Source organism: Anguilla rostrata, chromosome 7 (genome assembly GCF_018555375.3).
Source record: "Anguilla rostrata isolate EN2019 chromosome 7, ASM1855537v3, whole genome shotgun sequence".
Classification (NCBI taxonomy): Eukaryota; Metazoa; Chordata; class Actinopteri; order Anguilliformes; family Anguillidae; genus Anguilla; species Anguilla rostrata.
Genome location: NC_057939.1, coordinates 13,914,049 through 13,940,406, shown reverse-complemented (window position 1 = coordinate 13,940,406; position 26,358 = coordinate 13,914,049). Strand labels below are relative to the sequence as shown.

Genomic DNA, 26,358 nt, shown 5'->3' with positions numbered 1-26,358 from the left:
AAATGTTACTTCTGACGGTGACATCGCTCTATTCACCGATAAGCATCATGGCATCTCCTGAGTTGGCCCTCGTGACTGTACTGTCACTCCTCTTTCTGGGTATGTAGCCTACCTAGGCAATGCTCATCAAGTCTGACGTGCTTTTGATTGAAATGTTCTATAGCATATAAAAATGACCGACCAATCTGAAAATAATTTTCTTGAAATGTATTAAATGAAATTTAAAAATTGTTTTTGAGGGCGCTGCACGGCTGTTATTTTAATGAATTTATTTCACGAGTTTATTTGTACGAGTGATAGTCTTAACCGGGTAAATTCATTAGCCTATAATCTAAAAACAAAAAACATATTCGTCTAATCTGTTTGTATTTGTTTATAAAAGTGACGCCGCTGCAATTCTGCAATAAAAAATTCTTACATCGTATTTTAACCTACTTGGAATTTGAAGTATGTAGGCTACCTCTGCTGAAGTTAATACAGGGTACTTAATGCAAGATAACTCTTTTCATTGAGTCTTTAAACGGCTTTATTATTTATTATTTTTTAGGTCAAGTCAGTTTCGCAGAAACAGTCAACGAGCAGATCAGTAAGTAGTCTATTCAATGGAAAGCCGACGGCGCAAAAACCTTAAAATTCATTTCATCAGTTATTTTTGTTGTGACTTGGCTAAAATTGCCGTATATCATGCGCAGCACTAGGAAATTATTGAACTAGCATGCGCAACTGTATTAACAGTAACCTAAAACGTTCTTGAAGTTTCAGAAAAATCAGTTGGCACTAGACACAAACGCGAGTAAAATGCATTGATAGGCTGGTTAATTTAATCAGAAAGGTCTATCGCGGAAAAAAAGAGTAGCCTATTAGTAGGTTTTATATGGAAATCATACCCCTCGCTTACCTAAAAAAAGCCAGGTAGTCTATTTTCAGGATATATTATGGCTATTGGTAGCCTATTTACCATGATGAGATTCATTTTTAAGGTTTCGGCACCGTCGTCTTTCCATTGTGCCTTTAATCATGATGGAAAAATAGGCCATTAAACCTGCATACCAAGCTAACGTTTGTCCCGCTGGGGTGTGCGGAGGTGTGTTTTTGCCGCATGTAATTAATCTTTTACAAGTAGTGAATAGTTAATAAAGTCCTTAACATATTAACCTCACCCGTACCTTTCCCTCCATAAATATCAGTGGTTTGAATACTTCGGTATAATTATTTTTTTAATTGTTTCTTTTTGTTTGTTGTGTCTCACTGCGGATTATTCTCTCTTGTTGTAGAAGTGTGTCAAACCTTTGGCAGTGGTGTTGTTGAGCCATTCAGAGGCATTCCGTTTCATTTGTCTACTACCTGCCCGACCACCCTCCTGCACTTCATTCATAAAGATGTGGAGTACAAGATCATTATCACTCACAGTTTAAAAACCGGTCTGATCAAAAAAGTTGAGTTCATTCTTAATAAATTGATAACTGTTGTGACAGATGGAATGATAACTGTGGAGGCTGAAAGGTGTGTACAACAATGTTTTGACCTTATTTTGTGTGTGACAGTGTGTTTGACCTTTATTTTCCATTTATTTATTCAGTGTTCAGAATCCAGATGTTGACAGGTACCTGGTAAAATACAGTTCTGCGTGTTTGAAATTAAAGAATCGAGACATTCAATTTAAACTAAATTTGTTGTGGGTATGAAATGTAAGGGTTATGGGGAAAGATTTAAGACACTTAAGACTTAAGGGAGGCTTACGACTCAGCAAAGTGAAACTTTATTCAGGTTTTTATTAACAAAACAAACAGATGAACAAATTGATGCTATAGTAGAAAAAGCTTTTTGTAGTGTCCAGGCTTGAAAACAGCACAGGAGACTATTGCTCAGGAGGTAAGACCAATTGTCTAGCAGTCAGAGGGTTGCCGGTTCAAACCCTGCCCTGGGTGTGTGGAAGTGTCCTTGAGTAAGGCACCTAACCCCTAATTGCTCTGGCGAATGAGAGGCATCAATTGTAAAGCGCTTTGGATAAAAGCGCTATATAAATGCAGTCCATTTACTCATAGGTCCAATTTTTTGTTTGTCAGTAAGCAGGGCTGATGAAAATGACTGCCCTTTAAGTAGAGTATACTTGACCAGCTTGAGTGCTAATACTTTCATTAATCAGTAGGAGGCAGTATTGTTATAGCAACATATGTTAACTACACTGAATTGTGCAGGTTGATTTAAAAGTGATTGTTGTTAATCCTTTAGCAGCTGTAAAATAAAAAAATAAATTACTGAAAATTTCATATAAATCATATATTGGGACAACACTTTCTCAGTGTGGCTAAACAGATGTAATTCCCAGTGCATGTGTTTCCTTTTCCCCAGTGTTTCTCTTCCTTATGATCACATGTATAAGCATATCCACCCATATGGCATCTACACTAAGCTGAAAAGCAAGATTCTGGAACTGTCTGTCATCTGGCGTTTTGCTGGCAGTGAGATTGATTACCTCTGGGTAAGAGATTATTGGTCATTCTCGTCAGCTCCTGTTACCTCACCATTTCTTTCACGACTGAAAGGATTGACTTATTGAATTATTTTCTGGCTAGCACATTATTCTACGTGACATTTTTTGTTTTGGTTCCTTACTGTGCCAGGTGGAGCTGGGTGAAAGCAATATTGAGGAGAAAGATGCGCTTTGTTGGCAAGGTGCGTGCCTTTAAGATTTCCGTCATTTTCACTGTGCTCTCAAATTAAACTCAAGTAACTGACATTCTTTCTGTGCATGCCAAAAACAGGAGGCACAAGCGAAAATGTAGACATTAATCCATCAAGGTTTATCTATAAAACGGAGGAATGCCAGACCCGAACCTCCAATACACTTGGAATGGTTTGCAAATTTTATATTATATATTTATATTTCATATTATACAACTCCTGCACTGAATGCATGTATGAATAACTAACTCTTGTTTTTGTGTCATAGAGCTGCAAGTTTCTGACACACTTTTATGGGTGTTCTTTCATTGAAAATGATGACGTGTCTGACCCATTTAAAAAATATAGTTCACTTTGCCAAGCAAATATTTACTACTATGAAAATACGAAGACCCTGGAGTGTGCATTTTACAGTGCCATAAAACGTTACTGTGATATGGAAACGTATGAACCTGGATGGAAAGCATCAAAATGCCGTGAGTAATGATGATTTACGTTTCTTTCCTCTGGGAAGTGATTTTAGTGAAATAAATATGTCCAGGGGATATGCTGGGCAATATGCCGTGCCTTCCATAACATTTTGGACAAAGGGATACTTTCTTGATTTGGCTCTGTACTCCATAATTTTAGATTTGTAATAAAACAAATCGCATCTGATTAAAGTGCAGCTTCTCAGCTTTTATTAAAGATTATTTATTTATACATTTGAATAGTTCATTCATTGTGAATAGTTAGATAAAAAATCAGTTCGTTGTACACATATTCATTGTTTCAATACTTAGTATGTCTGTTCTACTTCCTGCTGTTTTTTTAGTAAATAGCATGCCCTCCAGCAGGGAGGCAGTGTAATTTAATGGGTGAGGCACTGGCTTTGTAACCTAGAGGTCACATGTTAAATTTTCACATAGGACACTGCTGTTGTATTCTTGAGCAAGGCACTTAACCCACATTGCTTCAGTATTTATCCAGCTGCATAAATGGATGCCGTGTAAATGCTATGTAAAAGTAGTGTAAGTTGCTCTGGATGAGAGCATCTGCTAAATGCCTGTAATCTAATTTTCTTTATACACTTTATACAGTGTAACTGGCTGTGTAAAGCAGTGGTTAGTGCACTTCCAGACTGATGAAGGATGTTGTAAGGATGAGCAAGCTTGACATTTGTCACTGAGCATTTCACACAGAGAAATAAATGGCTAAATATGCATATTAAAAACAACAGTTCTGAATCGTTTCAAAATGGTAGCTTTGCAAGCTGCCTAAAATGACACTTGCTGTGCAAAACATTTTTAAATAATGATGAACGTTCTTAAAAATGTAAGTGAGGGACTTCTGTGAATATTGTTGCCATGAACGTATTCTACTACTAGTTTAGTTTAGTTTAGTTAATATTAGTAGTAGTAGTACTACTATTGTTGACACAGAGTTGAGAGTGACCTGTAATCTCTATCAAATAAATATTAATAAATTATACTACACCCTCTGCATCCTCTGTACAGCTAAGCCCACTTGTCCTGGTGACCTGATATATATGGAGCAGGGTAATCCCTTCACGCCTACCTGCTCCCACCCCAACTTCATAAACAGTGAAAACACAGTCGAAACTTGTGTGTGCCCAGCTGGTGAGTGTTCAGTCAGCATCGCTGCATAGCAGTGTCCATGGGCCTTTATTGTTATTGCAACAGGAACAATGTGTTGTTAGCAAGTGTTTCAGTTAGTATTAATGGATAACTGTGTTTTTGCCATGCTTACTTTTAGCCATACATTATTTAATCTCTTGGGGCCTGATTCTGGCTTGAGATATGCATGCATAACTTGATTTTCTACACAAGGCAAGCACGTTTTTCCCTAAGTACATCCTGGCTTGGTTGAGTAAAGTGGGGATATGACAGATGTGATCTTCACTGTAAAGTGTTCCACATGTTCCACTTTTACTTGTGATCAAAGGCTGCTGAAATAAAAACTGGCTCAAAGTCGCTAGCCAGAATTATTGTAACCACCACATTCCTCCCTTTACTAATTCAAATGAATTATCAATTAATTTATTGATAATTTATTGATATTTTGTGCACATATAAAATGTCAATATTCAGAATTCTAAATGCATTCCCCAGTATTCCTAGTATTCCAAATGTAGTCAATACCACAGTACAGACCCCTACAGGAAAAGACAAACCCAAATATATGCTGAAATGTGAATGGCATGTAAGTGGGGACATGGCTGAGAGTTTGGCATGTTTTTGCATTAGGTAAGGTCCTCAACAATTTTGAGAATAGTAGTCGGTGTATACCAAAGGAGGAATGTCCTTGTGTATACGGTGGGAAGATCTTTGCACAAGGTGAAAATCGGATGACAAAATGTCAGTCGTGGTGAGGAGCAAATTTTACATCAAACAATACTTTTTTTGCACCAATATATGTCTTGGTTGGAAATTAATCATTTATCATGTATCTCTCTTCAAAGTACCTGCAAAAATGGTGCATGGACATGCATAAAGGAGAACTGCCAAAAAAGGTGTATAATTGAAGGAGGATCTGTGACAACATATGATGGTAAACAGTACATGCTGCCAAAAGCATGCACTTATGTGGCATCTCAGGTTGGTTGTGATAAGTTTACGTAAGTGTGTTTCTATGAGACAAGTTGTGTATATGTTGTATAAGTGCATGTCAATAGCTGTTCTACTTTTTGGTACTGCTTCCAATGAACAGGGACTCAACTGGACTATCATCATTGAATTATCCGAGGACTTATTTTTGGGAAAAGTTATTCTTCAAATTGAACAGGTATACTGTGTATTTCTTTCTGCTATTAGTGTGTAGTACATTCAACTGCATACAATAACAATAATGTAATATGGGATTATTTATTTAATGCCCCTTTCAATGGCTTCAGCTTTCTAGTAATTTATTTTAAAATATATATTCTATGTTTTTTTTTAAACCCACAGAAAACATATACTTTCTCCAAAGATAGTGTAAAATTTGAAAATGAAGAAATCCTTGAGCTTCATTTGACTGGTGAGTAATGGCAAGAATATAGGCTTTTAAATGTTTTTATTAGTTTGCATGTGAATACATTCAAAATATTTTAGTTTTTATGATATTTTATAATTAACATTCGAATGCCAAATGCCTAATCTGGAGACATCCTATTCTAGCTGTTGTTATTTTTGCTGTTGTTGTCTTCCTGTTCTTGTTCTTCTACCATATGTCGCACGATAAATGATCAAACTCATCAGACTTGCCAAGTAACCAATCCTTCAAGGGAGGATTCAATCAGACCTTGTTAAAGTTCACCACAAGGTCCTGTGGGTCTGAAACATTGGACAAATATGTCCCTTGCCATACCATACATTTCCAGTCACTTACGCTGATGTCCACCCTGTTGGATTTCTTTCAATTTAGAGAAAACAGCATAATAGCAGAAGCAGCATCTCCTCAGTAACAGAACACTATGCACTTTGGCAGTAATGATGCCTATAATTTATAAACCTTTAGACATTGTTGTTAAGTTCTATTTTTGTCATTAAGCAAATTGATTTTCAATAGTGTGTATGTAATATGCTGGGAATTTGATTTAATTTGCCATTTTGTGAAATAAATAAAAATGAAAACATATCTAATTAATCACCACACTAGTATGCATGTAATGTGGTATGCATAATGGAGGCAACCCTTTCAACACACTAAGTCAAATTTCAGATAGCTTTAGATAGCCTTTAATCTTTGCAGGTAAGAGGACAAATATTCATATGACGCTGGCAGTGCTGTATTTGTGAATTAAATTTTTTGAAAATTCAGCGAAATCACTTGTTATATATTGCAGACTTCATAGTGAATGGTTAAGCTCATGCGTTTCCTTCAACAGTTGGTTTGTGTAATGAACATGCATGTTTCAGGATTCATACATTTGCATCCATATTGCTTTTCTACATAGAACATGTGATGGTATTCTGGCAGTCTTCAATGTATGTTCAAGTGCAAACCTCCTTTGGCATGAAGATCCAAGTCCAAGTTAAACCAAAGGTTCAGTTGTATGTAACACTACCTAAAAGTGAATCTGGAAAAGTTAAAGGTAGGTTTTATTTTTTCGCCAAGTAAATTATACGATATAGTTTGAAAGTTTTCTTAATTTACATAATCAAAGCACCAGTATTAATAATTATTTGCTTTTTCTCATCTGTCCTCTCAGGTCTGTGTGGGAACCACAATGATGACACCAGAGATGACTTCATATGCAGGTCTGAAATCAGAGAGAGTGTGGCAGAATATTTTGCTCTCTCCTGGGTAATGGGCACGTGTAACAGCAAAACGCCTGGCATCTGCAACAGCGATGTTGGTAAGCTCAATATAGTTTGTTCCATATATATACCATATATAAATCCATCCATTATCCTGGGCAGGGACACGGGGCATCCAGGAGCCTATTCCAGTGTGCATTGGGTGAGAGGCAGGAATATACCCTGGACAGGCTGTCAATCTATCGCAGGGCACACACACCATTCACTCACACACTCATACCTATGGGCAATTTAGAGTCTCCAATTAGCCCACCTGCATGTCTTTGGACTGTGTGAAGAAACCAGAGTACCCGGAGGAAACCCACATGGACATGGGGATAACATGCAAACTCCACACAAAAAGGCCCAGACCGGATTCAAACCCAGAACCTTCTAGCTGTGAGACGACAATGCTGTACCACCAATGTAACCATTCCAGCAAAGGACTACTGATCTAATTTGCTTTCACTTTCAAATTTGAATATTTGCAGAGTTCTGAACAATCACCAGTAAGATTTGTTTCCCTAAGGTTGCTTTCAACACTATGTGATTATTGTACTACTAGATCAATTCAGTACCCATCCACCCATCATATATGCAGTAACTGTAGAATGCCAGACCATTACACCAAGCATGCAACTCATTCACAATTCACAGAGAATAGTCATAAACAGTTCCACCGATAAGGACCCAAGTTCTTCCCCATGATTCTAATCTTGTGGTTGTACTAGTCCACTCTTCCTATTGGTGTAGAGGTGCAACTTCTGAAATAAGGTCCTTACAGTCCACAGTGTCAGTATAGGGAGGATCCCCAAGTTGTTCCTATAAGATACTGAGGTAGGAAGGTCCCAAGATTTACCAGCAATTTACATTACATTACATTTACCAGCAATCATTAAAACAATGTCTTTAAACAACACCCCCATTCCTGAAGTGTGTATCTCAGGTCTTACCATATAAAGAAGCTTTGTTGTCAATAATTTACAACAGAAAGTGTCTTATCACCATGTAGGGGTAGTGTTTCCCTTAAGGGAAGGAGATTCAGTCGCACAGTCATTTATTAATGCATGAATAATACATATTTTGTAGATAAATATGCCCATCAGGACTGTTCTTACCTGATGGAGCCCAGTGGGATATTTGCAAGTTGCCACAATGAAGTTCCCAGTGAGGATTATGTCAAGGCAAGTCAAAACTCAATGTCAATAATATGTTTGCAGTTGATAAATGTCCTACAGAATATACATGTATTACATGACAGATCCTGGTGGTGGCTTCTGATTGATGAGGAGTACCCTCTGGCGGATGCTCATTGTGCAGGCCCATGCAGTTTTCCTGTGCCAACTGAGAAGTGCAGTCCTTCAGTGCAACTGCACAGAAAGTGAAAGGAAATGTTGGTTGGCTGTGTTTTGAAGGACAGCAGCGGTTGTTTTACCCTTGTTTTTGTTCACCTGTAGACCTGTAAAGTCTTTTAAAGACTCATTTAATTGACGAAAGTAATCTTTAGTGTGTAACAGCACTTGGAAATCATCCCTGCTTCCTTGGTTGACACTGTTATCATAATGTGCTATCCTGTGGCACAGCTGGGCTCAATTTTGTAGACACAGTGCGACAGACTTGTGCCAGATTTTAGGGCACATCACAGCAATAAGATCAAGCAGGATTTGCCACCCAGCAACACACAAGAAGAGGACTCATAATAGAGTCTTATTAGATGTTCCGATTACTCCCTTGATGGTCATCAAGGGGATGGGTGAACATTTAAAGACTTAATTAGAAGGAAGCCTCCTGACCTGAGTTCTCATTGTGTCCCAAGGCTTTGATGTAGAAACAGGCTCCTCCCACGGCACTCTAAATAACACAATTATAATGTTTCCCAGTCCTGACTACATAAACATACATGCACCTTGTTTCCAATTGCTTTCAGGCTTGTGAGAAGATAGTCTGCAACTGTGAAGGCCACAAGGACTGTCTGTGTGTTGCCCTTGGCAACTATGCCAAAGCCTGTTTAAATCAGGGCATTGATGTGGGGGACTGGAGAAATACTACATCATGCGGTGAGTATCAAAATAAAATAAAAAATAAACCCAGCATTTGACCTTTTCTCTGTTCAAAGCAGATTTGAATTTAAGGAAGCAGACAAACTGTAACATGTCACTGAATTAATATGTCATCCTTCTGAATTTCAGTGGAACCTTGTAACAGTGGCCAGATGTTTTCTTATGACGCACGGTCCTGCAACTCCACCTGCCAATCTCTAGCGGGGCCTGATCCCGCCTGTGATGTACACGATGCCCCTGTTGAAGGATGTGGCTGCCCACATGGTTCTCTCCTGAACAGTGATGGCACATGTACCACTCGGTCAGAATGCCAGTGTTACTACCTGGGGAAAACTCTGAAACCAGGGAATCATTTTATTGGAAAAACAAAATGGTGAGTTCATGCAGGTGTAGACTGAGAGTAAGAGGTGATTTATACGTATAATGTATTCCGATCAAAAGTGAACAGGCGGTGTACTATGAAGTGAGATACCAGGGTTAGCAAGCTAACTTGAGCTTTAAAGCCTGGGTTTTCCGTATCACAGAGCTGACTCCCTTTCAATCGGGGTATATTGCCATGGCACAGTAACTTATGCTACATGGCTAACCTGATCCGGGGGCAATGTTCATGCTATTTTCCAAGGAGTTGATTGGTCAAAAGGGTGCTGCTTTTCAATATAAAAACAGCACTCTTTGCCCAATCAACTTCTTGGATAATTGCATCTTTATTCCTGGAGGATCCTGTTGAGCATATTAGTCTGTTTGCAGTTTGGAGATTATTTACAGACTGAATTAATCCACTGGCTTTCTCCAACGATACACTAGAGATATAGATTCTCAATGGGAATACAGTAAATATGCATGCTTCATATGCATCCATATCTCCTTCCCTTAATTATGGCACAATGGAGCCCCATATTTCTTGACTTTATGAATGAACTATGTTGTGAATGCTTGAGGTAATATGCTCATTTGAGATAGATGCACGTTCATCATTGAAAGATGTTTTTTCAAATATTTTTCCCATTTCAGCAATTGTAAAGATGGAAAACTTGACTGCCCTGAACCACTTGGTAAATTCAGTTCCAATTATGTTTAATATAATTGAAGACTTAAATTTTGTGATCTGTGTACTATGTGGATTGGGTGATGCTTCACAATAACAATTACACTGGCATTGTTACATTTGAAAATTGGGGTGTTTCTTCTATTCTGATTCTATTTCTGATCATATGTTAACAAGGTAAATCTGAATGTATTTTTTAGGCTGCTCACATGGAAAGACATATGTAAATTGCTATAATTCATCAATTAACACAGTAAATAGAAAATGTGCCTCCTTGGGCATGCCTGAGGTAAGTGAACAGAAATCTTATTTTTCAAATTATTACATATTTTATTAATTATTTGTGCTTGAGTTATGTTCCTTTAAGTGGACGTGTTTGATGAAGCAAAGTAAACTAAATATTTTTTATTGTTGTTGTTTTATACTAAGCATGTTTTAAAAAAATATTGATTAAAAAAATAGTAGTCTCAGTCTTCTTTGCCTCTAGTGTAAGTAATATTTTCAGAAAAGAGATGTTATTGCAGAAACATGACTTATTTCAAGCAGCTCCTGTAATGCTCAGGTTTGTCTCCGTCTCATCAAGTTACAGTACCTTCAGAACATGTCTTCCTCCTTTCTTAGATTATGAGTACAATCTGTGAGAGTGGCTGTTATTGCCCAGACGGACAATATGAAGACCATAATGGGACTTGTGTGGCACCTGCAGACTGCCCTTGTCTGTTCAGCGGTGTGGCATACAAATCTGGGGAGACTGTTACATCCGACTGTCAGGCATGGTAAGTGTGCAGCAGTCTTTTGATGGGGCATGATAAAAGAAAAAGATGACACCAACAACAGAATAGCTCATCAGCAAGATCCAATAGCCAGTTTGGAAAGTCCAGAGGGGAAATCCAGAGGGGAACCACAGAAGAAAAGTCTCCTCAGGCATACTAACATACTAACTTGGGCTGTACCCGACTCTGAATTTCCAACTCTGAATCGGATTTGGCCATTCAATACAATGATTAGAATATTCTTCTTTTCATACACTTTGAGAATGATGAAAATGCAATGGAAAGTGCTGATTTAGATCATGTGAACATAGTCAAATGCAACACAGCCATAAGAATGTATTATGAGCAATTAAAATCAACAAATTCACCAAGACAGCTGTGATTTCAGTTGCTGGAAGATTTGATTAGGTGACACAGGATGCATTAGGCTACTGGGCGAATTCTAGCAAATCGCTTGCATAGATTTTTGTAACTTTATCACTCATCGGACAGGACATTTCTGGTACCCCCTAAATGAATAAACGGACTAAATCAAAAAACTATAGTCAGAACCTGATTGAGGACAAGTGATTAGATTAAATTCTGGCCTTTACAGATGCTAATAAACTAAATAGTGTCTAATCATATGATGCTATAGCTGTTTTTCTGTTGGATTTCAGCACCTGTAAGGGGGGACTTTGGGCCTGTGTGGAAGAGGCGTGTTCTGGGAACTGTGAGGTGTTTGGGAATGGGCATTACAAGACGTTTGACTCAAAGTGGTACAACTTTGATGGGAACTGCGAGTACACTCTGGTGGAGGTGAGTCTCATTGCATGGCAATTTTCTGCTCTGGCCATTCAAATTCCTTAGCTCTTCTTTTTTTTATTAAAGGGACATTTTGAAAGCTGTGATATTTATTATTCAGTGGTTATATGTATAGAACCAGATTGAATCAGACTGAATGTTCCTAAATTCCTTGATGAATAATATGTGCTATGAGCAATTCAGTGTATCATCTAATACCATTTCCTTAAAACCTAAAATTTTATCATGCAGCAGGCTAGTCACTGCAAGCAGTTTTATTGCTGTTATGGCTGGTTGTACACTCATGTTGTTCCTTTCTGGTGGAACTTAGCTAACTGCAGTTGACAATAATGAATCAGCAAGCAGTTGCTTTTACTGGGTTCATGTTTGATCCACTCCTGTCAAATTTTGTCCCAGGATGACTGTGGCAGTGGACACAGGACCTTCTCCATCAGAGCAGAGAGTGTCCCCTGCTGTGAGGAGAGGTTGACATGCTCCCGCCGAATCACTTTGGAACTGCAGGTAAGCCACCTGCACCTGTCCTAAATGGATCCTCCTCCAGATTGCCCTTTTCACATGTTCTCATGATTTCTTGGGTGATGAATTTCCCTTGATCCGAACAGGGTAAAGACACTCTGAACTTACACGATTTGGAAGTGGGGCAGATTGGCAACGACACACAGCTTCTATACTCAGTTCACACCGTTGGCCTGTACTTCGAAATCTGGATTCCCAGTCTGGACATCACCCTCATATGGGACAAGCACACCAGACTTATAATCACCCTTGGGAAAAGGTGGAAGGTGAGACTTTTTTATATTAAAGCACATACATGACCATTGACAGAATTATAGTGGGCTAAGGGTTCGGTGAAAAAGAGATATTTATCTCACCAGACCTGGATAAATAATACATAAATAAAAAATTATGTACAGTTATCATTATGTTGGTATTCAGAATAAAGATAAATGTGTTTTACTTTCACTGAAAAAATTACACAGGTGTACTGCCAATAGATGCATACTGTACGTTTGTATAGTATAATGCAGCCAAGCTAAGCTGAATTAGACATTGAGGTGCAGTGTATGTTATTTATGAACCCAGGAAGTGCTCATCATGTTTTCTCTTGCATAAATTTACAGAACAAGGTTTGTGGCCTCTGTGGGAACTTCAACAACAATGAGCAGGACGATTTGCAGATACGGGGGTCAAAGGAGAAGACAGATGCCCTGACATCTGGAAACAGCTGGAAGATGCCTGTCCCACAATGCTCGGATGCAACTGAAGTGCAGTTTAACTGTGTCCACTTCTCCTACTGCGCTAATTGGGCAGAGCGACGATGCAAGATCATCTCTAGCGACATCTTCACAGCCTGTCACCAAAAGGTACAGTGCTTCAGAGAGTACAGAAAACCCATAACCATACCTGACTGCAAACCTTCTGAACAGCCACACAGGCCTGGTAGAGAAAATATTGTCATCATAAAAGTTACTAAGATAAGAAAGGTCTTCTCAAATGAAATTAACTAAGAGGGCTGATCCCCTTGTCATTTCCAGAGCACAATGTGGTTTTGAGTAATCTGCTGAAGTTTCTTTATTCTTTCATATCAGCCCTTACACAACCCATCCCATTACACACACATCGACTGTACTAAAAAAAACTAAACTAAATTCTGGACCTTGTAATGGGAAGATCATGATCCTGCCTGTTTGTATATACACATTACAGACACCCAATTTTAACTGCCAAGGCAGAAGTATCAATTGCTAGGTGTAACTCAAGGCACTGCCAAATTAGGGCGTGTCCAACTAAATTTCTGTAATTTTGTGACACCCGGCCTTAGCACAGCTAGTTTTAAAGCACATTTTTAAATTATTGTGGTTTGTTAGCATTAAATTAACGGTGGGGGTTTGGTTTCATGATTGGCAGTCAGATAGCTCCCTTCCTTTCCGAGTGCATTAGTGCCGCAGCTAACTACTTATTTTGTCATGGCTGAAGTATGTTATAGGCTCCATTACAAATCTATGAAACATTACTTGTGATATCAAAACTATGGTGAGATTGAATAGGTTTAATTTTCATATTGATTTCCCCCTTGAAAAATATTTTCCATTTATACCAGTGCTTGTTTATTTCTTTGCTGTCAAGTCTTGTTTAATACCGCTATTTAATTTTTTTTTTAAATCACCACTTTCTCTATTGGTCTCTATTTGAGGCATTGTGAATACATTAGAAATGTATTAAAAATACCGTCACACTGCTTTCAAGGGAATAGTGCTCTGAGTTTGCTGCCACAACACTACATTTTTTTATTCACAGAAAATCCCCATGATGTCACATTATTGTTCCTTGTATGTTCTTGTCTGTTATGTAGGTGGATTATATTCCATACTATAAAGCATGTGTGGAGGAGTCCTGCTCCTGCAGTGCTGATCAAGCATCCCATGGTTTCTGCACAGCTGTAGCAGCATTTGCAGAAGCTTGCTGTGAGGCGGGTGTCACTGTGAACTGGCGGACTCCCGAACGGTGTCGTATGTATCAAGGACAATAGATTCATCATTCATCAGAGACTTAAGCCCCTGAACTGTATAAGAATGTTATTATGCAGTTCATTGATTTAACAGTTATTCAAACCTGCCAGGGTTAGCTTTCTTTTGGCTACTGTGGTGCATTTATCTTCACTAGGTTCCATACCAGATTATTTGGTATGTTCTCAGCATGACAACAGTGACAGTTCAGTGATGGAGGGACTCTGCTTTTGTATACTTGAGAACATTTTTAATTAATCTGAATTGCTTTAGTAGAACATTTATCTACAGAAAAATAAAATAATAGCTATGTACATTGCTGTGGATAAAGTTGTCTGCTATGTGCATAAATAGTTTTTTAAAATAATATTGACAGCCATAAGCTTCTATTATAAAAAACACAACTGTTGTTACTGCTGTGTATAAGGACTATGTGCTTCTGAATTTGTATTCCTGCATCCCAACAGCGATATATTGCGATTACTACAATGAACAGAATCCACAAAGCTCAGATGCCACATGGCACTACAAATCATGTGGTCCACTTGACATCAAGATCTGTGGTAAAAACTACATCTCCAGAAAACTGGAAGGTAACTGTGTTCATAAAAATGATTCTTCTTAGTTCATATAATTCTGATGATAACTAGGAACCACTAGGTTTAAATTGATATGACTCTCAAGTCCATATTGCAACTGAAAATTCCATCTTTAAACAGGCTGTTACCCAACATGTCCAGAAGATTTCCCTTACTTTGATGAAAACACAAAGAAATGTTCCAAAACCTGTCCTACAACAACAGTATCTCCAACAACAACAACGGAATCAACAACCACAGTAACAGAACCTCCAACAACTACAACAGAATCAACAACAGTATCTCCTACAACTGTGACTGAATCAACAGCCACGCCAACAGTAACTCCAACAATCGCAACTACAATAACTACAATTAGATCAACAATAACACCAACAATTACTTCAACACCTTCAACGGAATCAACAACCACAGTAACAGAACCTCCAACAACTACAACGGAATCAACAACAGTATCTCCAACAACTGTGACTGAATCAACAGCCACACCAACAGTGACTCCAACAACTGCAACTACAATAACTACAGTTGGATCAACAATAACACCAACAATTACTTCAACAGAATCAACAGAATCAACAACCACAGTAACAGAACCTCCAACAACTACAACGGAATCAACAACAGTATCTCCAACAACTGTGACTGAATCAACAGCTACACCAACAGTAACTCCAATAACTGCAACTACAATAACTACAGTTGGATCAACAATAACACCCACAATTACTTCAACACCTTCAACAGAATCAACAACCACAGTAACAGAACCTCCAACAACTACAACGGAATCAACAACAGTATCTCCAACAACTGTGACTGAAACAACAGCTACACCAACAGTAACTCCAACAACTGCAACTACAATAACTACAATTGGATCAACAATAACACCAACAATTACTTCAACACCTTCAACGGAATCAACAACCACAGTAACAGAACCTCCAACAACCACAACAGGATCAACAACAGTATCTCCAACAACTGTGACTGAATCAACAGCCACACCAACAGTGACTCCAACAACTGCAACTACAATAACTACAGTTGGATCAACAATAACACCAACAATTACTTCAACAGAATCAACAGAATCAACAACCACAGTAACAGAACCTCCAACAACTACAACGGAATCAACAACAGTATCTCCAACAACTGTGACTGAATCAACAGCCACACCAACAGTGACTCCAACAACTGCAACTACAATAACTACAATTGGATCAACAATAACACCAACAAGTACTTCAACACCTTCAACGGAATCAACAACCACAGTAACAGAACCTCCAACAACCACAACGGATCACACAACAGTATCTCCAACAACTGTGACTGAATCAACAGCACACCAACAGTGACTCCAACAACTGCAACTACAATAACTACAATTGGATCAACAATAACACCAACAAGTACTTCAACACCTTCAACGGAATCAACAACCACAGTAACAGAACCTCCAACAACCACAACAGGATCAACAACAGTATCTCCAACAACTGTGACTGAATCAACAGCCACACCAACAGTGACTCCAACAACTGCAACTACAATAACTACAACTGGATCAACAATAACACCAACAATTACTTCAACACCTTCAACGGAATCAACAACCACAGTAACAGAACCTCCAACAACCACAACAGGATCCACAACAGTATCTCCAACAACTGTGACTGAATCAACAGGTACACCAACAGTGACTCCAACAACTGCAACTACAATAACTACAGTTGGATCAACAATAACACCAACAATTACTTCAACACCTTCAACAGAATCAACAACCACAGTAACAGAACCTCCAACAACTACAACGGAATCAACAACAGTATCTCCAACAACTGTGACTGAATCAACAGCTACACCAACAGTAACTCCAACAACTGCAACTACAATAACTACAATTGGATCAACAATAACACCAACAATTACTTCAACACCTTCAACGGAATCAACAACCGCAGTAACAGAACCTCCAACAACCACAACAGGATCAACAACAGTATCTCCAACAACTGTGACTGAATCAACAGCCACACCAACAGTAACTCCAACAACCGCAACTACAATAACCACAATTAGATCAACAATAACACCAACAATTACTTCAACAGAATCAACAGAATCAACAACCACAGTAACAGAACCTCCAACAACTACAACGGAATCAACAACAGTATCTCCAACAACTGTGACTGAATCAACAGCTACACCAACAGTAACTCCAAAACTGCAACTACATAACTACATTGGATCAACAATAACACCAACAATTACTTCAACACCTTCAACAGAATCAACAACCACAGTAACAGAACCTCCAACAACTACAACGGAATCAACAACAGTATCTCCAACAACTGTGACTGAAACAACAGCTACACCAACAGTAACTCCAACAACTGCAACTACAATAACTACAATTGGATCAACAATAACACCAACAATTACTTCAACACCTTCAACGGAATCAACAACCACAGTAACAGAACCTCCAACAACCACAACAGGATCAACAACAGTATCTCCAACAACTGTGACTGAATCAACAGCCACACCAACAGTGACTCCAACAACTGCAACTACAATAACTACAGTTGGATCAACAATAACACCCACAATTACTTCAACACCTTCAACGGAATCAACAACCACAGTAACACAACCTCCCACAACTACAACGGAATCAACAACAGTATCTCCAACAACTGTGACTGAATCAACAGCCACACCAACAGTAACTCCAACAACTGCAACTACAATAACTACAATTGGATCAACAATAACACCAACAATTACTTCAACACCTTCAACGGAATCAACAACCACAGTAACAGAACCTCCAACAACCACAACAGGATCAACAACAGTATCTCCAACAACTGTGACTGAATCAACAGCCACACCCACAGTAAGTCCAACAACTGCAACTACAATAACTACAGTTGGATCAACAAATCAACACCAACAATATCAACACCCAGTAACGAATCAACAACCACAAGGATAACAAGACTCCAACAACTACAACGGAATCAACAACAGTATCTCCAACAACTGTGACTGAATCAACAACCACACCAACAGTAACTTCAACAAGTACAACGGAATCAACAACAGTATCTCCAACAACTGTGACTGAATCAACAACCACACCAACAGTAACTCCAACAACCGCCACTACAGTAACTACAATTGTATCAACAATAACACCAACAATTACTTCAACGACAACTGAATCAGCAACTACAACAGTAGGTAAGTGTAAAAAAAGTACCTGGTCCTAAAATAACTAACAGTACATGCAGTGCTCTTGATGCAGGGTGCCACATTCATAACAATGAATGAATAAATGATTCATATAACTTCAATCTCATATATGAATTGTGTGCCCATAAGCATGGCTGGGTGTTTGTCATGGAATATATTGGCTGAAATCATGGAGCCGTCATAGCATAGTTGTTGAAAATCTTGGAAAAAACTGAAAAAGAAGCAGGAATCAATGTTTTATTTTAAAAAATGAATTTAATTTGTAGCAATTGACATAACATGTACAACTGTTGCTACAGTAACAAGTAGCTACATGGCAATGTCAAGAAACATGGAAAGTCACAGAACTGCAAAAAAGAGGCAAAATCCGTGATACATACTACTTTTGTGACAAACACCCAGCCATAACCATAAGCAAAGTCAGAGGTGGTTGTTTACATTTTTTTTTTTTTTTTGGATCACGAAAAGATTTGAACCTAGCTCCTTACCTGTCAGCGGTTTTCCTGCAGTTTGCTTCTGCAGGGATGAGAAGAATCTCAGAAACTGGAGCTGTGGCCAAACTTGGACCGAGAATTGCATCCAATATGCTTGTAATAATCGGACAATTTTCCAAGATAAGGTCAGCTGTCCACCAGAGGTCAAGCCTGACTGCCCAAATGGGAAGCTGACGAGTGTCCCAACTGATGATTGCTGTCAGACCTGGAAGTGTGTCTGTGAGTTCAGAGTCTTGGGGGCAGTGAAGTGGGTTGGGGTGTGTGGTGGAGGTTGAGGGAGCACTACTGACAGGGTTACTGTAACAAGAGAAAGAGCGCTCGGCATCAATGCTATTGGCAAGGGCTGTCATACATCTGAGAAACTGACTGGAGGCTTCCTTGAGGTTGACAGTTACCATCCAAAACTGCCAAAAATCACAGAAAGCACTAAAAAATAGGAAATCATGGCAATGTCAAGAAACATGGAAAGTCACAGAACTGCAAAAAAGAGGCAAAACCCGTGATACATACGACTTTTGTGACAAACACCCACCCATAACCATAAGTAAAGTCAGAGGTGGTTGTTTACATTTTTTTTTTGGATCACGAAAAGATTTGAACCTAGCTCCTTACCTGTCAGCTGTTTTCCTGCAGATTGCTCCTGCTGGGATGAGACGAAGCTCAGAAACCGGACCTGCGGCCAAACTTGGACCGAGAATTGCATCCAATATACTTGTAATAATGGGACAATTTTCCAAAATAACGTCAGCTGTTCGCCAGAGGTCACACCTGACTGCCCAAATGGGAAGATGAGGAGTGTCTCAATTGATGATTGCTGTCAGACCTGGGAGTGTGACTGTGAGTTCGGAGTCTTGGGGGCAGTGAAGTGGGTTGGTGTGTGTGGTGGGGGTCCTGTTGTATAAATAAATGGCCAAAAAAATACAAAAAAATGGGAACATTAGTAAAAACATTTAGCTTGAACAAAAATACATTAACCAGTATCATTATAAATGACTATGTTTATTGTTTAATGTGGAATGTACTAGGCTAAGTATTTTGCTCATATTATAATGCTGTAAAAATGAAATATAAGCATCCCAATTATATAAATGCACACATACTGTCCTCTAGCATATGTAAATGTTTTACTTTCTTTTGAAGGGATATTATGCAATTGTGGATTAATCTATAATTCATTAAGATAAGAGGCTACAGTATACTAAGGTAACATAACCCCATACAAGTTTCCTGAGATACACTGAAAAATAAAAAGGGCTATTGTTTAGAGTTACTGAATGTAAGTGCATTTAAAAACTGTGTGTGTCAGCTGCTGTAACAACGCTGATTTCCTGTGATTTAAATTAGCAATCATTTCTTTGGTTTCTAATATTGTCTGTTCAGTAATTACAATGTTTTGCCTGGCAAAGACCACGTTATCTGATCAGTTCACACATGTGTGTGTGAATGTGTGTGTGTTTGTGTGTGTGCATGTGTGTGTGTGTTTGTGCGTGTTTGTGTGTAGTTTCGTGTCTGTGTGTGCATGTGTTTCTTTACGTGTAGAACTTCCAAGAGCAAATTTCCATCTCCAAATATTTCTGCCTTGTAATTTCTATCACCTGGATTTTCTCAACCTCTCAGGTCAATGTCAGGTGTATGGAGACCCTCACTACATTACTTTTGATGGAACACCCTACGACTTCCTAGAGGACTGTTCCTATATCCTGGTGGAAGAGAAAAAGCAAAAACATAATTTCTCTGTCATTGTGGACAACTTCAATTGCGTTGAAAATGCCTCCTGTGTCAGGGCAGTCCGAGTGCAGTATGGCAAAAATATTATTACCCTCAGCATCGTTTCTAACAGGCTAATTGTGGTAAGTTTTTCCAAAAGAGATCATCCTAGGTAAGACACAGTATCCATGACCAAGTTGGGAGGGGAGCTCATACTTGTATGCAGTCTCCCAAATTGACAGCACAGGTTGCAGCAGTGAGTGCTGATGAATGTGTATATATATTTGCATTCCAAACTGGGAAAAGCAGAGGCTGTAGTGACCTCATAGACCTGGGAGGAGAGATCTAGAGTTAGCAAAATAATGAATCTCTAGCCCTAGAGAACATTGCTTTCTAATGCAATACCAGCAATTGCATGTGAATTACATGTACAGTTTGAGCTTATTGTCGGGTAACTTCAGGCATGTAGAAACTTTAAATATCCAGGGGGTCCTCGGACAATGAGCCATGTTAGGGGCAATACAGAATTATTGAACTGAAATGATTTTGGAATGGGTGAAAATGGGTAAGGAAATAGATATTATAATGACTTTTAATATTCAATCAAAAGCTGTCTATATGATAGCCTCTCCCATGTTTTAGCAAGGCAGTTGGGACCCCTTCAGTTATGGTCACCGTTTTAGTGACGCAATGTGGGAATTCCTGATGTGTCTATCTCTGTCTGCAGTCTAAATTCAACAATGTGAACGTCCCACAACCATATGAGAACCAGGGGATCAGAATTACAACAAGCAATTGGAAGGTTTCTATTTACATCGATGCAATTCGTTCATATGTTTCCCTCACACCGAGGAGAGTACTGGTCGTCAATCTGGCAATGGCTTACTTTCATGGAAATACGCAGGGACAGTGTGGTAAGTAAAAAAAACAAAATGTTTAAGATGCTTCCATGCGTAAAATAAACAGCTTGCACTTATTCTGTTATGCTCCAAACTGTTCTCAGTTGGTCAACATTTAAACCATACTATTGAGTATGTGCAATGTTAATTGTATCAAGAAAAAATAGCCTGAGAGTCGGTGTGTATAGTGTGTACATGTATAAATTTCATCTTCTGTGTTGTGCAGGTGAATGCGGTGGTGGCGCTTGTGTTCGCAGAAATGGCAACGTCGAACCTGATACTTGTTGTGACAAGACTGCTTATAGTTGGTTATACGAAGAAAAAGAAAAACCTCATTGTAAAGTCAAAGACGTGTCCTGTAATACCACTATTACTCCTCCTCCACCGTGTGACAGCAAACGCGTGCCTTTATGTGAACTTTTTAATCATAAGTGAGTTTACCTGTAATTAACGAATACTTTATTAGGTATTCCCCTTTCATCTTAGTGACTATTTACATGTGTTTTTGTTTTCCAGAAAGGTCCAGTTTATTTTAAGGAAAAAATTAACTTGAAATGTGTTTGAACAGTGTGTTTCATTAAGTTCATTAATAGTTTTGTGTTAGTGTTCATAACATTATTATTTTGTGTTTTATTAACACTGTTTTTATTTTATAATGGTCCGATATTACTACTGTTGTATTAGTGTTTGTTTTTTGTTTCAGAGCCTTTAAGGAATGCAGTAAAAAGGTGGACCTGACTCTGCTGAAGAAGAACTGCCTGTTTGATTCCTGTATGGCAAAAAATAACAGCATTGCTTGCGAAGTACTGGAAAAAGCAGCATCAGATTGCCAGAATGCTGGATTTTGTGTGGATTGGAGACCCCTGACTAATGGATCCTGTGGTAATTATTGTCTTGGTTTAGGCCACAAGTGCCTTTCATAAGTGCCTACATAACTAAGACTTATGAAATGTTGGTATTATTAAATTTCTATTGCATTATTATCACATATTATGTAGATTATGTTCACATAAATTATGTATGATTCTATGTCATTTTTTTATTTCTGTGTACTTGAATTTGGTTAATGGCCAGTTGCAGTGTTTGAATTTGAATCCAGTTGTCTGGACATTTAAGTTTAAATACAAGTATTTACAAGCTTTTAAAATTTTTTGTTTTTTGTATTTACAACAAGAATAAAACAAGCATATTTGTACTTTTGTAATATTGTGTTAAAATCTAGACATTTTTCTGGTCTTGCCACAGAGTCTCTCTCACTTTCCTCTTAATTCCAGATGTCAAATGTCCAGAAGGGATGATTTACAAAGAGTGCCCATCAACACCAACCACTATCTGTGAAGGAGGGTGAGATTGTGTTTGATTATTTGTGTGATGTCATGAAGGAAATCCTCATGTTTCCGAAAGATAAGATCCTATGGCTTTTTTTATTCTGTGGTATTGTTTGCTGAATCGGCATCATTTTCCATTCCTCGAAGGCGTATTAGCACAAAAATCATGGATAAACCAACAGCTGGATGCTTCTGTCCTGGCAACAAACACCGTGCTGGAGGATACACACACACCTGCGTCTCAGACTGCACCGGTGAATGAAGCACTCTACATGTTTGTGCCAAGAGGCAATGTCATCAACATTCAGTTATGCTGTCCAATAAAAAAAACTTGTGTAAAATAATTTTAAAATAGGTTGTGTAACCAATAAAAGCAAATCATACAGACCTTCGGAGGGATTTAAAAAGTTAAGTTCAAAGGGCAGAAGACAAGCTTTTCATGAAGCTTTTCATTAAAAGTAAAGTTGTCTATGGGGTCTATTCTAAATTTGTTGCAGTCAGGCAAATTAAATATCGTGCACATAAATGCACTCCAACACAGAATACTAATATATAGTACTTTCATATCAGTCATTGAGGATCTTTCTTTTGGTTTTCAGACTGTGTGGGACCTCATGGAGAGCCTAAAGAGGTAAGAAATTACAGTGATCTTAACTATGTGCAAGTGTAATAAATGACACCAATCTTAACTAAGATCAGCTCCGTTTCTCCTGTTTTTCCATGATGTTGAGAAAAGGAGAGCTTCTTTGAGTGTGATGCGATGTGTGATTTCCTCCTAGCCTGGTGATGTGTGGGAGGCCAACTGCTACCTTTGCACATGTGACAAGATAACCCTGACACAGAGATGTGAACCCAAAACCCGCTCATCTCTTCCCACCTGCCAGGATAACGAGACGCTGGTCAGATTCAACTCGACTGGCTGCTGCAATATGGCTGTCTGCGGTAATGAAAAAAAAGAAAAAAGAAATGAAGCATTTTGGTCATTTCGCTCAAGTTCTTACAAATAATGTCACTGTTATTTCTTTTCAGTCGAGAAGACCTGTGAACACAGGGGACATACATATAAGGTGATGAATATTTGGCAATTTTTGAGTTAAAAGTAAATGCCTTTGCTTGCGTGCATGTGTGTGTGTGTGCCTGCATGCGTGTGTGTGTGTGTGTATCTATGGATCTGTGTTCATGACATTGTTGTGGCAAGTGTGTGTGAATAGTGCATCTGTTGCAGATTGGAGAGCGTTGGAGTGACTCCGCCCAGCCCTGTGTCTTGTACAGCTGTGAGATAAGCGGGATTACAATAGAGAATAAACTTTGTGCTGAAGAACAGTGTCTTGAGGTACCCGTCTCTTTGCACATCTTTCTTTGTGCTCTGAGGTTCAATTTCTTGGAAAAAAAAATGTATTTCTTAATTTCTGTTTTTTAGGGATCCAGAGTTTGTGATAAACAGAAAGGCTGCTACACATGTAAGCTTTACTTCTTATTCGGTGATTATTTGATTGCTGTTACCTATGGCCACAAACAACAACATGGAAAATTATAATGATGTGAACTGCTGCATTTTAGAATGTATGTTGTAAGTTTCTGAGATATTTAATATTCATCCATACTCAAGGTGAAACTGACCTGTCTAGTCAAAAGGTTTCTTCATCCTAGCTCTTTCAAATGCAATATCATATGGTTTCATAGATTCTGTCGCCCATTTATAGATATAGTCAGTAACCTATAACTGGCACAAAATTTAGGCTTTGTTAACTCACACCTTTGACAATAGCCGTTTAATAATTATCTTTAAAACAGAGTTAAGTGCATCTAAAAACCAGTGTGTTGCATCTTGCTAAATTAATTTCTTTAAACAGGCAAAAATACCTGCAGTCCGAGAATGTCCAGAGTGAACGTTACAATAGATGGCAAGTGCACAGATGAGGTTGAGCTTCCTGTGTGTGAAGGCCAGTGCACATCACATTCTCGGTAAGATCAGATCATGGATTTGTGCATATGCAGTGTGCCACTACGGTTTTGTTGGGCCATTCTTTTCACCACATCTAAAGCATTACAGTTGTTGCTGTCAATATGGGGAAGGTGACAATGGTTGTCATGTACTCTGAGAACTTACCAGTCTCAGAAATGACCAGAATTGAACCATCAGTCACACTCCAGGGATTTAAATACATTTTCTGTCTTCGTTCCTTTATCTGTCTGTAACTTTAGATGGAATGATTCAGAATTAAGAATGGAGAAAGAATGCCAGTGCTGCCAGGAGAAGACATCCCAAAAGAAGAGTATTACCTTGAAGTGCAAAGGGGGATCCAAGAACACATTCACGTACAAGCACATCGTAGACTGCGAGTGCCAACTCTGTCACTAGCGAAATGTGACAGTGTCTGTCACTAGTGACAAAAGAGAAATATCCATCTCACTCTTGTACTCATTTAAATCATTGCGAAATCTTTGATGAGTTGATTTTAATTTTACTGTTTTAATTTTACTATCTCAGACTGCGGATGTAATTCTATTAGTAGTCAACCATTTCAAATCAAATATTTTAAAATCAAAATAAACTACTTCTCTGCAATAATTTTCTTGTCTATGTAATAATTTGTACTTTATTGCAAAATAAATTGAAAATTGGTATGTAAAATGAGCCATATTTCAGGCCAGTTGCCTTTACTTACTGTAATTGCCATCTTTGAATGAAAACCAGGTAAGAATACAAACATTTTCACCAGAATCTACATTTCAATTCTGTATTTAAAATGCCTTCATGCCAAGCGTGAAAGACAATATGCTTTATTTTATTGTACAATAAAATAAAAAGAAAAAGCAGTGCAGTTCATATTACCAGATTTTTTCTACATACATTAATCAGTTTTTTTGGGGTTTTCCGGTTTTACTTTATTTACTCTAATGACATTTCCTGAAATTATTCAAGTCATTACTAAATTAATTTAATTAAAAGCAAAGCTGACCAAATAAGTGCATTCAATGATCAATGCTCAATTCCACATGCATAATGTAAGGCTGCCATTTTGTACTGGAAGACGAAGATTCAGCAAGTTGCCCTTGAGCTTGTGAAGCCCTGCAACAAGAATATCCAAAGACATCGTACATTTACAAATATATATTTATGAATTACTGGTCTAAATGTAGATGTGCTGTTATTTCCTTCTGAATTTTCAGCTACATTACGTTTCTTATATTGATGGACAGTTTTTTAAACTCTTTTCTTGTCTTTCATATAGTTTATCTGTATAAAAAGCTACATTTGTCCAGTGGTGCAAAATGCGATTTGCATGTTTGCTTGTGCAGGCTGCTTTCCTTTGAAAATAAAATGATTTTCCATTTAAATATTGTTTTCTTTTTTAATGGGGTGGTGTAATTTAAGTAAACGTGTGTGTTTCACTATCAAAAGAAACTACTTGGAGTTGAGTTGAGCCACGTTACTTGAAATAATTTATGTAGCATTGCATAGGCAATATTGTTTCTGTAACTTGGCCTAATTTGGATACCAACACTTTTAATGGCAAGCCTACATTTTGCTAGTTTGAATTAATGACTTATAGACAGTGCTTTGCATGTGTAAGCAACTTGGCATTTTTGTATTTTGAAAACATTTTTCTTAAGATATATTTAACCTAAATGGAAAGCTGATGGGTTGTATTTACCCAGCATACTAATAATTCAAAGACAAAGCAAATGATAATGAGTAAACCCTGGAAACAATTATGAAAGAAATGAAACGTGTTAAATAACCTATTGATTTATCTTTCTCTTTCATTTGTTAAAAAAAGTTATCTCTTTTTATGTAATTGTTTGCAGTGGAGCCCAATGTAGCACAATATCAACATGGGAATTTTGTTCTTCATAGAATGCAAAGCTATTTCAGACATAATTGGGT

At 38.1% G+C, this 26,358-nt stretch overlaps 1 protein-coding gene across 1 annotated transcript; it reads left to right on the top strand.

The window, feature by feature from the left end:
• Positions 1-25,038, top strand: LOC135258572 (mucin-2-like). The gene is made up of 45 exons (XM_064342039.1): positions 1-99; positions 548-586; positions 1,275-1,503; positions 2,353-2,482; positions 2,625-2,676; positions 2,766-2,857; positions 2,954-3,161; positions 4,182-4,304; positions 4,932-5,052; positions 5,147-5,282; positions 5,395-5,469; positions 5,634-5,703; positions 6,623-6,760; positions 6,878-7,024; positions 8,055-8,149; positions 8,893-9,022; positions 9,155-9,398; positions 10,037-10,077; positions 10,271-10,359; positions 10,692-10,846; positions 11,503-11,641; positions 12,044-12,148; positions 12,250-12,429; positions 12,769-13,011; positions 14,001-14,157; positions 14,622-14,747; positions 14,874-16,116; positions 16,280-16,422; positions 17,669-17,679; positions 17,774-18,026; positions 18,548-18,751; positions 19,166-19,369; positions 20,150-20,382; positions 20,967-21,153; positions 21,365-21,569; positions 21,842-22,020; positions 22,413-22,482; positions 22,614-22,720; positions 23,066-23,097; positions 23,246-23,408; positions 23,496-23,533; positions 23,692-23,799; positions 23,887-23,926; positions 24,320-24,431; positions 24,672-25,038. The coding sequence occupies exons 1-45, from the start codon at positions 3-5 to the stop codon at positions 24,826-24,828; spliced, it is 7,050 nt and encodes a 2,349-aa protein (XP_064198109.1). The 5' UTR covers positions 1-2; the 3' UTR covers positions 24,829-25,038.
• The last annotated feature ends 1,320 nt before the right edge of the window (positions 25,039-26,358 follow it).

What these genes read in the sequence shown, in the direction of transcription:
- LOC135258572 (XM_064342039.1), top strand. Translation starts at nt 3, where the DNA reads ATGTTACTTCTGACGGTGACATCGCTCTATTCACCGATAAGCATCATG. An exon ending in GCGGACTCCCGAACGGTGTC is followed by an intron (nt 14,158 to 14,621) that starts GTATGTATCAAG and finishes GCATCCCAACAG; the next exon opens with CGATATATTGCGATTACTAC. An exon ending in ATCAGCAACTACAACAGTAG is followed by an intron (nt 18,027 to 18,547) that starts GTAAGTGTAAAA and finishes GTTTTCCTGCAG; the next exon opens with TTTGCTTCTGCAGGGATGAG.